This window comes from Salvelinus namaycush, chromosome 10 (assembly GCF_016432855.1).
Source record: "Salvelinus namaycush isolate Seneca chromosome 10, SaNama_1.0, whole genome shotgun sequence".
Taxonomy (NCBI): Eukaryota; Metazoa; Chordata; class Actinopteri; order Salmoniformes; family Salmonidae; genus Salvelinus; species Salvelinus namaycush.
Genome location: NC_052316.1, coordinates 30,859,965 through 30,875,510, shown reverse-complemented (window position 1 = coordinate 30,875,510; position 15,546 = coordinate 30,859,965). Strand labels below are relative to the sequence as shown.

The following is a 15,546-nucleotide window of genomic DNA, read 5'->3' as shown; positions in this document are numbered from 1 at the left end:
TACACCACTGTACACCACTCTACCAGACTACTGTACCCCACTCCACCAGACTACTGTACACCACTCTACCAGACTATTGTACAACACTCTACCAGACTACTGTACAACACTCTACCAGACTACTGTACACCACTCTACCAGACTACTGTACACCACTCAACCAGACTACTGTACACCACTCTACCAGACTACTCTGCAACACTCTACCAGACTACTGTACAACACTCTACCAGACTACTGTACAACACTCTACCAGACTACTGTACAACACTCTACCAGACTACTGTACAACACTCAACCAGACTACTGTACACCACTCTACCAGACTACTGTACACCACTCTACCAGACTACTGTACACCACTCTACCAGACTACTCTGCAACACTCAACCAGACTACTGTACACCACTCAACCAGACTACTGTACACCACTCTACCAGACTACTCTGCAACACTCAACCAGACTACTGTACAACACTCTACCAGACTACTCTACAACACTCAACCAGACTACTGTACACCACTCTACCAGACTACTGTACAACACTCAACCAGACTACTGTACACCACTCTACCAGACTACTGTACACCACTCTACCAGACTACTGTACAACACTCTACCAGACTACTCTGCATGACTCAACCAGACTACTGTGCACCACTCTACCAGACTACTCTGCAACACTCTACCAGACTACTGTACACCACTCTACCAGACTACTCTGCAACACTCAACCAGACTACTGTACACCACTCTACCAGACTACTCTGCAACACTCTACCAGACTACTGTACAACCACTCTACCGGACTACTCTGCAAAACTCAACCAGACTACTGTACACCACTCTACCAGATACTCTGCAACACTCTACCAGACTACTGTACAACACTCTACCAGACTATTGTACAACACTCTACCAGACTACTGTACAACACTCTACCAGACTACTGTACAACACTCTACCAGACTACTGTACACCACTCTACCAGACTACTGTACACCACTCAACCAGACTACTGTACACCACTCTACCAGACTACTCTGCAACACTCTACCAGACTACTCTGCAACACTCTACCAGACTACTGTACAACACTCTACCAGACTACTCTACAACACTCAACCAGACTACTGTACACCACTCTACCAGACTACTGTACACCACTCAACCAGACTACTGTACAACACTCTACCAGACTACTCTACAACACTCTACCAGACTACTGTACAACACTCTACCAGACTACTCTGCAACACTATACCAGACTACTGTACACCACTCTACCAGACTACTCTGCAACACTCAACCAGACTACTGTACACTACTCAACCAGACTACTGTACACCACTCTACCAGACTACTGTACACCACTCTACCAGACTACTGTACAACACTCTACCAGACTACTCTGCAACACTCTACCAGACTACTGTACACCACTCTACCAGACTACTCTGCAACACTCAACCAGACTACTGTACACCACTCTACCAGACTACTCTGCAACACTCAACCAGACTACTGTACTCCACTCTACCAGACTACTCTGCAACACTCTACCAGACTACTGTACACCACTCAACCAGACTACTGTACAACACTCTACCAGACTACTGTACAACACTCTACCAGACTACTGTACAACACTCTACCAGACTACTGTACACCACTCTACCAGACTACTGTACACCACTCTACCAGACTACTCTGCAACACTCTACCAGACTACTGTACACCACTCTACCAGACTACTCTGCAACACTCAACCAGACTACTGTACACCACTCTACCAGACTACTCTGCAACACTCAACCAGTACTGACTCCACTCACAGACTACCTGCAACACTCTACCAGACTACTGTACACCACTCAACCAGACTACTGTACACCACTCTACCAGACTACTCTGCAACACTCTACCAGACTACTTTACACCACTCAACCAGACTACTGTACACCACTCTACCAGACTACTGTACACCACTCTACCAGACTACTGTACACCACTCTACCAGACTACTCTGCAACACTCTACCAGACTACTCTGCAACACTCTACCAGACTACTGTACAACACTCTACCAGACTACTCTACAACACTCTACCAGACTACTGTACAACACTCTACCAGACTACTCTGCAACACTATACCAGACTACTGTACACCACTCTACCAGACTACTCTGCAACACTCAACCAGACTACTGTACACTACTCAACCAGACTACTGTACACCACTCTACCAGACTACTGTACACCACTCTACCAGACTACTGTACAACACTCTACCAGACTACTCTGCAACACTCAACCAGACTACTGTACACCACTCTACCAGACTACTCTGCAACACTCTACCAGACTACTGTACACCACTCTACCAGACTACTTTACACCACTCTACCAGACTACTGTACAACACTCTACCAGACTACTCTGCAACACTCTACCAGACTACTGTACAACAATCAATCTTTTACCAATGGAATGTTCCTTTTTCTGGTGATATTCTGCCTGCCTTCCTTTAACCCCTAACCCCTCTGTCCATAACCTTTAACCCCTAACCCCTCTGTCCATAACCTTTAACCCCTAACCCCTCTGTCCATAACCGTTGACTTCCCACCACTCTGTCTCTCTGATGCTCCAAAAATAACCCCATTTAAAGCGGGTGACCCTACACCCCCCTGGGGTGACTCTACACCCCCTGCCAGGAACACTGAGGTCCTAGATGTTCTCTGATGTCTGTTCTGGGCAGCAGTCGGCCCTGTAAATAAGGCATGCAAATGCTGCTATAAATTCTCCTTTAACCCCTAACCCCTCTGTCCATAGCTTTTTATCCCTAACCCCTCTGTCCATATCCTTTAACCCCTAACCCCTCTGTCCATAGCTTTTTATCCCTAACCCCTCTGTCCATATCCTTTAACCCCTAACCCCTCTGTCCATAGCCTTTAACCCCTAAACCCTCTGTCCATAGCCTTTAACCCCTAACCCCTCTATCCATAGCCTTTTACCCCTAACCCTTCTGTCCACAGCATTTAACCCCTAACCTCTCTGTCCATAGCCTTTAACCCCTAACCCCTCTATCCATAGCATTTAACCCCTAACCCATCTGTCCATAGCCTTTAACCCCTAACCCCTCTGTCCACAGCATTTAACCCCTAACCCCTCTATCCATAGCCTTTTACCCCTAACCCCTCTGTCCACAGCATTTAACCCCTAACCCCTCTGTCCACAGCATTTAACCCCTAACCTCTCTGTCCATAGCCTTTTACCCCTAACCCCTCTGTCCACAGCATTTAACCCCTAACCCCTCTGTCCACAGCATTTAACCCCTAACCTCTCTGTCCATAGCCTTTTACCCCTAACCAGTCTGTCCATAGCCTTTAACCCCTAACCCCTCTGTCCACAGCATTTAACCCCTAACCCCTCTGTCCACAGCATTTAACCCCTAACCCCTCTGTCCACAGCATTTAACCCCTAACCCCTCTGTCCACAGCATTTAACCCCTAACCCCTCTGTCCATAGCCTTTAACCCCTAACCCCTCTGTCCATAGCCTTTAACCCCTAACCCCTCTGTCCACATCATTTAACCCCTAACCCCTCTGTCCACAGCATTTAACCCCTAACCCATCTGTCCATAGCCTTTAACCCCTAACCCCTCTGTCCACAGCATTTAACCCCTAACCCCTCTGTCTACAGCATTTAACCCCTAACCCCTCTGTCCATAGCTTTTAACCCCTAACCCCTCTGTCCACAGCATTTAACCCCTAACCCCTCTGTCCATAGCCTTTAACCCCTAACCCCTCAGTCCATAGCCTTTTACCCATAACCCCTCTGTCCATAGCCTTTAACCCCTAACCCCTCTGTCCATAGCCTTTAACCCCTAACCCCTCAGTCCATAGCCTTTTACCCATAACCCCTCTGTCCATAGCCTTTAACCCCTCTGTCCACAGCATTTAACCCCTAACCCCTCTGTCTATAGCCTTTAACCCCTAACCCCTCTGTCCATAGCCTTTAACCCCTAACCCCTCTGTACATAGTCTTTACCCCCCACCCCTCTGCCCCTCTGATGCCCCAATAAGGCATGCAAATGCTGCTTTTAATATACTATTAAAAATAGCCCCAAAAAAACAGACTGGTCAGGGTTGAACCCGGGTCAAGTGTCAAGAGTTTAGTCGTGTTAGAAATGTCCGTAGTCGAGTTACTAGGGAGGGACTGACTGTTTGTGGTGTGCTAGCAGAGTTTCCTGGTGTTTTGGGGTTTTCTTTAAAAGGAGTAGTAGAAATGGTTTATGCATAAATCTGGTATTGAGACTCGCTTGAGAAAGACGACTTGGATAGAAGCTTCAAGTTATGAGAGCTTGTTCTTCAGTGAGAGCTGTTACTGTCTTGACTGCTGGTATGTTGATGGTTTCCTCTCCAGCAGTGTCTCCCTAGTCATTTAGTTAAATCACAAACATTATCACCTTCTCGCAGGAATCCATTTCTTAATCATCAGAAACATTCTGACACCTCAATTCCACTTCCTCTCCATACCCTCCTCTAGTAACCCATTCTGGTAACCTATTCCAGTAACCCATTCTGGTAACCTATTCTAGTAACCCATTCTGGTAACCTATTCTAGTAACCCATTCTGGTAACCTATTCTAGTAACCCATTCTGGTAACCTTTTCTAGTAACCAATTCTGGTGACCTATTCTAGTAACTCATTCTGGTAACCTATTCTAGTAACCCATTCTGGTAACCTTTTCTAGTAACCAATTCTGGTGACCTATTCTAGTAACTCATTCTGGTAACCTATTCTAGTAACCCATTCTGGTAACCTTTTCTAGTAACCAATTCTGGTGACCTATTCTAGTAACTCATTCTGGTAACCTATTCTAGTAACCCATTCTGGTAACCTTTTCTAGTAACCAATTCTGGTGACCTATTCTAGTAACCCATTCTGGTGACATATTCTAGTAACCCATGCTGGTGACCTATTCTAGTAATCTGGTAACCTATTCTAGTAACCCATTCTGGTGACCTATTCTAGTAACCCATTCTGGTGACCTATTCTAATAACCCATTCTGGTGACCTATTCTAGTAACCCATTCTGGTAACCTTTTCTAGAAACCAATTCTGGTGACCTATTCTAGTAACTCATTCTGGTAACCTATTCTAGTAACCCATTCTGATAACCTTTTCTAGTAACCAATTCTGGTGACCTATTCTAGTAACCCATTCTGGTGACCTATTCTAATAACCCATTCTGGTAACCTATTCTAGTAACCCATTCTGGTAACCTTTTCTAGTAACCAATTCTGGTGACCTATTCTAGTAACTCATTCTGGTAACCTATTCTAGTAACCCATTCTGATAACCTTTTCTAGTAACCAATTCTGGTGACCTATTCTAGTAACTCATTCTGGTAACCTCTTCTAGTAACCCATTCTGGTGACCTATTCTAGTAACCCATTCTGGTAACCTATTCTAGTAACCCATTCTGGTGACCTTTTCTAGTAACCCATTCTGGTAACCTATTCTAGTAACCCATTCTGGTGACCTTTTCTAGTAACCCATTCTGGTAACCTATTCCAGTAACCAATTCTGGTCACCTATTCTAGTAACCCATTCTGGTGACCTATTCTAGTAACTAATTCTGGTGACCTATTCTAGTAACCCATTCTGGTAACCTATTCTAGTAACCCATTCTGGTAACCTTTTCTAGTAACCAATTCTGGTGACCTATTCTAGTAACTCATTCTGGTAATCTATTCTAGTAACCCATTCTGATAACCTTTTCTAGTAACCCATTCTGGTCACCTATTCTAGTAACCCATTCTGGTAACCTATTCTAGTAACCCATTCTGGTAACCTTTTCTAGTAACCAATTCTGGTGACCTATTCTAGTAACCCATTCTGTTGACCTATTCTAGTAACTCATTCTGGTAACCCATTCTAGTAACCCATTCTGGTAACCTATTCTAGTAACCCATTCTGGTGACCTATTCTAGTAACTCATTCTGGTAACCTATTCTAGTAACCCATTCTGGTAACCTATTCTAGTAACCCATTCTGGTGACCTATTCTAGTAACCCATTCTGGTAACCTATTCTAGTAACCCATTCTGGTAACCTATTCTAGTAACCCATTCTGGTGACCAATTCTAGTAACCCATTCTGGTAACCTATTCTAGCAACCCATTCTGGTGACCTATTCTAGTAACCCATTCTGACTATTGTACCATTCTGTGAACTATTCTAGTAACCCATTCTGGTGAACCTATTCTAGTAACCCATCGGTAACCCATTCTGGTAACCTATTCTAGAACCATTCTGATACTATTCTAGTAACCCATTCTGGTGACCTATTCTAGTAACCCATTCTGGTAACCTATTCTAGTAACCCATTCTGGTAACCTATTCTAGTAACTCATTGTGGTGACCTATTCTAGTAACTCATTGTGGTAACCTATTCTCGTAACCCATTCTGGTAACCTATTCTAGTAACTCATTGTGGTGACCTATTCTAGTAACCCATTCTGGTAACCTATTCTAGTAACCCATTCTGATAACCTATTCTAGTAACCCATTCTGGTGACCTATTCTAGTAACCCATTCTGGTAACCTATTCTAGTAACCCATTCTGGTAACCTATTCTAGTAACTCATTGTGGTGACCTATTCTAGTAACTCATTGTGGTAACCTATTCTCGTAACCCATTCTGGTAACCTATTCTAGTAACTCATTGTGGTGACCTATTCTAGTAACTCATTGTGGTGACCTATTCTAGTAACCCAATCTGGTAACCTATTCTAGCAACCCATTCTGGTAACCTATTCTAGTAACCCATTCTGGTAACCTATTCTAGCAACCCATTCTGGTGACCTATTCTAGTAACCCATTCTGGTGACCTATTCTAGTAACCCATTCTGGTGACCTATTCTAGTAACCCATTCCGGTAACCCATTCTGGTAACCTATTCTAGTAACCCATTCTGATAACCTATTCTAGTAACCCATTCTGGTGACCTATTCTAGTAACCCATTCTGGTGACCTATTCTAGTAACCCATTCTGGTGACCTATTCTAGTAACCCATTCTGGTAACCTATTCTAGTAAACATTCTGGTAACCTATTCTAGTAACTCATTGTGGTGACCTATTCTAGTAACTCATTGTGGTGACCTATTCTAGTAACTCATTGTGGTAAACTATTTGGTAACCCATTCTAGTAACCTATTCTGGTAACCTATTCTAGTAACCTTTCTGGTAACCTATTCTAGAAATCATTGTGGTGACCTTCTAGTAAATCATTGTGGTGACCTATTCTGTAACTCATTGTGGTAACCTATTCTGGTAACCCATTCTGTAACCTATTTTGGTAACCTATTCTAGTAACCCATTCTGGTAACCTATTCTAGTAATCATTGTGGTGACCTATTCTAGTAACTCATTGTGGTGACCTATTCTAGTAACTCATTGTGGTAACCTATTCTGGTAACCCATTCTAGTAACCTATTCTGGTAACCTATTCTAGTAACTCATTGTGGTGACCTATTCTAGTAACCCATTCTGGTAACCTATTCTAGTAACCCATTCTGATAACCTATTCTAGTAACCCATTCTGGTGACCTATTCTAGTAACCCATTCTGGTAACCTATTCTAGTAACCCATTGTGGTAACCTATTCTAGTAACTCATTGTGGTGACCTATTCTAGTAACTCATTGTGGTAACCTATTCTCGTAACCCATTCTGGTAACCTATTCTAGTAACTCATTGTGGTGACCTATTCTAGTAACCCATTCCGGTAACCCATTCTGGTAACCTATTCTAGTAACCCATTCTGATAACCTATTCTAGTAACCCATTCTGGTGACCTATTCTAGTAACCCATTCTGGTGACCTATTCTAGTAACCCATTCTGGTGACCTATTCTAGTAACCCATTCTGGTAACCTATTCTAGTAACCCATTCTGGTAACCTATTCTAGTAACTCATTGTGGTGACCTATTCTAGTAACTCATTGTGGTAACCTATTCTAGTAACCCATTCTGGTAACCTATTCTAGTAACTCATTGTGGTGACCTATTCTAGTAACTCATTGTGGTGACCTATTTCGTAAACTCATTGTGGTAACCTATTCTGGTAACCCATTCTAGTAACCTATTCTGGTAACCTATTCTAGTAACCCATTCTGGTAACCTATTCTAGTAACTCATTGTGGTGACCTATTCTAGTAAATCATTGTGGTGACCTATTCTAGTAACTCATTGTGGTAACCTATTCTGGTAACCCATTCTAGTAACCTATTCTGGTAACCTATTCTAGTAACCCATTCTGGTAACCTATTCTAGTAACTCATTGTGGTGACCTATTCTAGTAACTCATTGTGGTGACCTATTCTAGTAACTCATTGTGGTAACCTATTCTGGTAACCCATTCTAGTAACCTATTCTGGTAACCTATTCTAGTAACTCATTGTGGTGACCTATTCTGGTAACCCATTCTAGTAACCTATTCTGGTAACCCATTCTAGTAACCCATTCTGGTAACCTATTCTAGTAACTCATTGTGGTGACCTATTCTAGTAACTCATTGAGGTGACCTATTCTAGTAACTCATTGTGGTGACCTATTCTAGTAACTCATTGTGGTAACCTATTCTAGTAACTCATTGTGGTAACCTATTCTGGTAACCCATTCTAGTAACCTATTCTGGTAACACTCCCACATATTCACGATAGACAGGTTAGTTGTTTAGCAAAAAAAACGGTGGTGCACAACTTTGGGGCAAAAGAGACAGGGTTGTAAACTATATTTCGTCTCCAAATGTTTATTGAAAACATAAATACATTTGCACAATGAGCACTTGTTGTCTCTCAAATACATCGTTACAGTTGGTTAGCTACCTAGCGAATTTTAGCCATATTAGCATAGACGTGACATCAGTCAAAACACCTTAAAAAAAGACATGGTATCAGGAACAAGATAAACTAGCTGAAACAAGCCACCTATGATTCCCCACACGGCAGCTTATTGTTGCTAACTATCTGATTATTCAGAATCATAACAACACAAAGCCTTTTGCCTCTGCGATGCACGTACCTTATTTTCATGATGTTGTCAGGCAACCCGTCTATAGAGACAAAGAGGTGATACTAAGAGATATGGACGTATCTCCATTGGGCTAAACATCTCCTAAATTATTCAAAGCTGAGGCTTTTGCGTTGAATCATCATGTATGTCAACGGGAGGGTTGTGCTCGTCTTTGGTGGCAAACTGTTCCCACTAACCATTGTCCAATGTTTCTAACATGATTTTGTTAAGTCTCTTAAGGCGTTTGTGTTTTAATATTTGTGTTCTGTAATGTAGACATAGAAGTTGCTTTGAATGTTGTAAAATAAACTGTGCGTGGCACAGGACAGAAATGGAGAGGAAGAACAGGTGTGTTTCTGCCTGGCAGGCTGTGTGGTTTCAACACTGCTGACTGAGGGTGAAATACAACACTGATAAATAGTCCCTTTGATTCTGAGGAAGAAGAAAGAGGACATTGAGGGGAGTGGGATGGGAGGGAGGCAGCAGTCTGCGGGACTAACCTGAATTTGCAGACCACTGGCCCTTGCTGACGTCTGTAAAACCCTTTTCACAGTAATTAGCTGAGCCGAGCCAAGCCCTGGTCTACTTACGAATCCATCAAAGTTGTCAGAACTATGCTGGAAAGGACAGTGTGAAAAGATAATATCCACAGCAGTATAATGTGGTTTGGGTCGGCACAATACTAACCTGAGCCTGTTGACCACTTGCTGATCTGGCGATATACAGAAGTGTCAAATTTCACAGACTCATATAGTTGCTTAAACATAATTTAAGGATCACTAATTGTTGTTTGGAACACCCAAAAGGAGTTGTCATCATGTCATATTATACACTTGTTGCGATGACCTCTGTAATTGTTAGGCTTGGGAACCTCATTGCCACTATGCAGATAAATATATCAGCAGTCACTAGCTGTCCTTGGGGATCAGCAGGTAAAAAGCTAAGCCTGCTGTCGCCGCATGGGGTATCAGTATAGATGCCTGCTTTGTACCATCACTCAACAGAGTTAGATTGTAAAACTGTCCCATTGGAATGGCGGATTAGCGAGTTTAGCGAGAGAGATTGAGAGTAAGATCTTTACAGCTACCAGTATTTCAAAGCACTGTCATCATTCTCAGATATAGACAGCTTCAATGGAGCTGGAATCTGATGATTGAATGATACTGTATTAGGACCTGTAGATGTGTAATTCATATTATTTGTTTTGCAATATATTATTTTACATTATTATTAGAATTCTTTACAATAAAAAAACATGCATAGACAAAAAATAATAGACAATTTAACATTTACATACATTTCCACAAACATTAATGACGTCACACTTGCTCAGACCCACATGTTCCCACTGTATCCACACTGTCACGTGTGCTCCCTCTCCGGCCTCTAGGTCACCAGGCTGCTCATTATGGCGCACACCTGTCACCATCGTTACGCGCACATCAGACTCACCTTCCCTATTTATGTCACTCCCTTTGGTTCCTTCCCCAGGCGTTATTGTTTCAGTTTCATGTCTGTGCGTTGTTCGTGTTTCTTATTTTGTATTATGTTGTGTTTATTTATTAAAACACTCACTCCCTGAACTTGCTTCCCGACTCTCAGCGCACATCGTTACACACACCCAATGTTGTTTGTAATGCTTGTTGTTTCTAATGCCCCACATGACTTCAAATTGTGTTATGTTGTTTCTGTCTGTAGATTTTTTTCAATATGTAAATAAAGCATTTGATTCTTCCATTCTCTTAATGTTGGAGTATCATTTGACTTCCATTATTTAAGTAAGAGCTTCTTCCGTATAAGTGACAAAAAGAGAATTGTCCAACCCATTGTGTATCTCACCACACCTCAATATGCCATGTCTTGAATATGCAGATGGATTAAAAGTAAACTTACATTGTAAAACTTCTGACAGCCAGCTTTCTAACTGACCATAACTTTTGGACTTTATAGCATGCCCAGAAGGAGTATATCTTACCTATCTTATGAATATATTTTTCCCTCAACATTGCTTTGATGTCCAAAAGCTTTCAGGTTGAAATTGAACTAGAATATGCATGTCCTTGCTTCAGGGCCTGAGCTACAGGCAGTTAGATTTGGGTATGTCATTTTCAGGCGAAAATTGAAAAAAAGGGGCTAATCCTCCATATTTTTGGTAGATTATAAATTATTATTTTTTTCTTCAGTTTTTTCCATGTTCATGTTATACCCTGAGATTTTAGAGTATTCAATTCATAATGTTTTTTACAAGGGGTGCATTGACTTTTTTTTATATTAGTCAGGTTTTGTTTATATTCATGTTTACCAATACTGATACCTCTTAAATTTGGGTCCGGTCTAAATCTTTCTGCAAGCGGTTCAATTGCCAGTGCAAACAGGAGACATCCCTGCCTCGTGTCCCTTTCTAAAGCATTTTTAACAGATAAAGTATTATTTGTGTATATTTATGCTTTAGGATATTTATATAATATTTTTTTAAATGTATTATTTCAGCTGGAAAGTTGAATGCTTCCAACGTTTTTAATGGAAAAGGCCACTTTGTCCCAGAATATAAAATAGAATTCTATGGGAAAGCTGTCCATCCCTGGTTCTTTTCTCCATGCCACTGTTTTAACAGTGTCTAATATACATTTTCTTTCTATTTTTTGTGATGATTTTTTATCTAATGATAGTTGCTTCAGGGTTATTGAGTCTAAGAAGGCTGTAGTATCAGTCCAACTATTATTTAATTCTGTTTTTATAGATTTACATAGAAGCTTTAAAAATAAAATTAATAGCATTGTTGTTTCTAATTAAAGCATTTGTATCCGTATCTTTTAAAATTATAACTAGTTTGGAGTGTATTCATTTTGTGAGGTGTTTGCCAGGTTTATTTGCTATTACATAGTATGCTTTATTTTAGTTTAAGCTGTAGTTGTTGGCACTCTTCAAAAGTACAAGATCATATTACTATTTAAGTTCAGAAATGTTTGTTTCTTCATTACCTTGTAAAGATTTGTTTATGGGTTGTTTATTTTGAATTTCTAACTCAGATGTAACTTTTGCCGAGTATGTGTCACGTAGCTAGGAGTGGTGGGTGTGGAATCAGGCACAGAGAGCAGAGGTTTCGGGGAAAACCGTATTTATTCGGTTGAACTGGTCATGCCAAAATCAACAGGCGAAAAATAAAGACCGACCCAAAACAGGACACCAAACAGTCCGGAAAAAGACACAAACATAACCATCCACGAACAAAACAGAGAACAAGCCCGCACAAAAGCAGGCAGGCATAAAAGGCTTAAATAGCCCTGCAATAACCCCCAAACAAGAAACAGGTGAAACCAATAAAGACATAACCAACAGAAAAAAGAAAAGGGAATTGGTGGCAGCTAGTTGACCGGTGACGACGACCGCCGAGCGCCGCCCGAACAGGAAGAGGAGCCACCTTCGGTGGAAGTCGTGACAGTATGAGATTATCATTCCCCTAATGTATGTCTTAAAAGCATCCCAAATTATGTGATGGCTACATTTGTAATGGTAAAGGCCTTTATTTTTTTGTTTACGTATTTAATACATAACTGTATTTTCTGTTTGTGTAATTAAGCATTATACAGGAGAATGATCTGATATCACTATATCATGGATTTTAGAAACCAGTATACAGTTTTGTTAAGTGCATAAAAAAGTAGTCAATTCTTGAATAGCTTTTTAAAAGGAGTAGTCTTTATTTATTTTTTCTTAACTGCTTCTTAACACAGCGCGCATCCAACCCAGAAGCCAGCCGCACCAATGTGTCGGAGGAAACACCGTACACCTAGCAACCTGGTCAGCGTGCACTGCGCCCGGCCCACCACAGGAGTCACTAGTGCGCAATGAGACAAGGATATCCCTACCGGCCAAACCCTCCCTAACCCGGACGACACTGGACCAATTGTGCGCCGCCCCATGGGCCTCCCGGTCACAGCCGGCTGCGACAGAGCCTCGGCTCAAACCCAGAGTCGCTGGTGGCACAGCTAGCACTGCGATGCATCGCCTTAGACCACTGCACCACCCGGGAGGCCCTTAAAGGATTATTCTTTTGTAGTTGCGAATAATAATCTCTAGCTGTCCTGGAAAATATTTGTAGAGATGTACATTTTCAGCCTTTTTGGAGACTCCTTGATTTTCCCTTTTTTATTGCTATGTCTGTCTAACTTGCTGAATGCTTGATTTAGGTCACCTAATAAAATAATAGTTTCTGTCTGGGTTTGATCTAATATAGCTTGAGTTATATCTAAAATAAAAGCAAGTTTGTCTCTGGGGGGATATACAATGAAATCAATGTGTATTTGCAAAATGAGAAAACGTCCTTCTTGGTCCCTGTACTGGGATATAAGGGAAAAAGGTGTATTCTTATTTATCAGGATGATTAGACCTCTGCTGTTACTACAGTAGGTGGCAGCATATGACTCTCCAACCCAGCTCCACTTTAAATATTACATTTGACATTTTTTGAAGTGTAGCTCTTGCAGGAAAATCACATCTGCTGATAATCTCATGTCATTTTTTTTGTAGCCATCATGAAGTCTCCCTAATCTTAAATGACACCGACCACCACTCTTCTCAACCTAGCAGACAGGTCCTGTATGAAATAAATGGACTGGCCTTGGATTTTGATCTCCTTTCCCCCCTGTGTCTTCATAATGTTGACTTTGATCTGATAGTTCCACAGCTTGAAGATTACCATGCAAGGGTAATGCCGATTCTACGGCATCGTTCCAGATCCTCTGGTGATATACCCACGTCAAGTTCTTCTGATAGCAGTTTGACCATGTAGCTGGAAATATCTCCTTTTTCCTCATCTTCCAGTAAGGACAATATTCTCATGTTGTTTTGTCTCATTCTGTATTCTTGCTGGTCCAATTCATCTTCTAAAGTTTGCAACTTTGTTTCCAAAATGCTAATTTTGTTGTCTTGTTCGTTCATGCACACGCCTTGTTTGTGCATGTCAGACACGATAGCGAATGTACTTCTTTAACAACAGATTGTAGCAGTTAGTTTTGGTGAGGTGAGCATTGAGATCATTTTAGCTTTGTTTTCCTGGATATCCTTTAGCTGTTCATTACTCTCGGTTGGGTCTCCAAGTTGCTCCTTGTCTTTTCCTCTGGGGGAAGCCATGGCTTGTTGGATTTGTGTCGCCGCGCTGCTTTACCAACTGTTGGTTGGCTGTTTCCTCTCATGGGCAATACAATATTCTTCTATTCTATTACAAACTGATCTAATTTTGTTTGTTTGTACGTTGTGGTTGTAGGTCAGACAAGAAGCCTTCCACATGCTGTGAAGGCCGTAGCAGTGAGTCAGCCCTAGTAAGCAGAAAGCAGAATGGCAAAGTCCATCAGACCCGCTTGCCGTTCTTCAGACACCTGGAGAAGGTGGAGACCATGAGGAGCTTCTGGGAGCTCAAACACGTGGAGCAGGAGGGAGAACGAAAACAGGTTGGGCCAGCACCCCAAATACTCACATATTTGTTCCCCTCCATCCTCTTATCTCTTACCTGTACCCTCGTTCATACCTTAACGCTCGACAAGTAGCGTCATCACCCCCATCCTCACCTTTAACCGAACAGGTAGGACTATCACCACCGATCCTCACCTACACCCCCCCGAACAGTGGAGTCTCACCCAAAACCTTCACCTATACCTTTACCCCTCATTCTCTTACCTCCTAAATGTATCATCTTTGTCCCCCAACCCGCATTCATAACATAACCATAACCCTCTTAACTTAACCCCTCATCATCTCACCTTTCAGGCTACCCCTAATCCTCACCGTATACCCTCTTCATCCTCTCACCTGTACCTCTCTTCCTCTCACATTTAGGGTAGCCCCTGCCCTCAGCTATTGCCCCTCATCCTCAAGCAAGTGGAGAAGAAAGGAGACCATCAACAGGTAGGACCATTACCCCTATCTTTACACCATCATTGTCAAGTGTGAACCTAATTAAGAATTGAATTGTACTGTGTACCTTGTGTATCCTGTGCATACAGGGCTCTAAAGTGCGACCATTTGCAATGAAATATTTTGCTGTGCAACCAGGAGTTTTATTTTGGGAGCACTGTGTCTCCCAGATAATCTTTTTTTGTAATGATGAGGCTTCACTGTACCGTTGTTTCCAAGTGCCCTAGAGAAACAAGGAATGCAGATTCGTTAGCATTATGGCTGCACAATTACTACAGTGAAAACGGCTTACTTCTAGCCCAACCAGGTCAAAAGATCTGACCGGGACAGCATTTTATGTTCATAAACCATGCCTTGGGCATTCTAAAACTACTCACGCGTCGACCTTTCTTTACACGTTGTTCAGTCACGTTGCCCCATTGGCTAGCTAGCTAACGACGTGGTAACTTTACCAGTATATTAAAACATTTGGGGGCGCAGAAATAAAAGGGAAAGGGATAGCTTCTTCTTCAGGAGATCAATGACTATGACTCTGATAAAATAAAGGTT

At 41.9% G+C, this 15,546-nt stretch overlaps 1 protein-coding gene across 1 annotated transcript in view; it reads right to left on the bottom strand.

The window, feature by feature from the left end:
- The window catches only part of LOC120054302 (adenylate cyclase type 1-like), an 86,951-nt gene extending 73,165 nt beyond the window's left edge, over positions 1-13,786 (bottom strand). The window contains exons 1-2 of the mRNA XM_039001717.1: positions 13,705-13,786; positions 9,094-9,124 (exon numbers count right to left, since the gene is read on the bottom strand). Coding sequence (XP_038857645.1) covers positions 9,094-9,124; positions 13,705-13,786 — 113 coding nt within the window. The remainder of the gene's footprint in view (positions 1-9,093; positions 9,125-13,704) is intronic.
- Between the last annotated feature and the right edge of the window lie 1,760 nt (positions 13,787-15,546).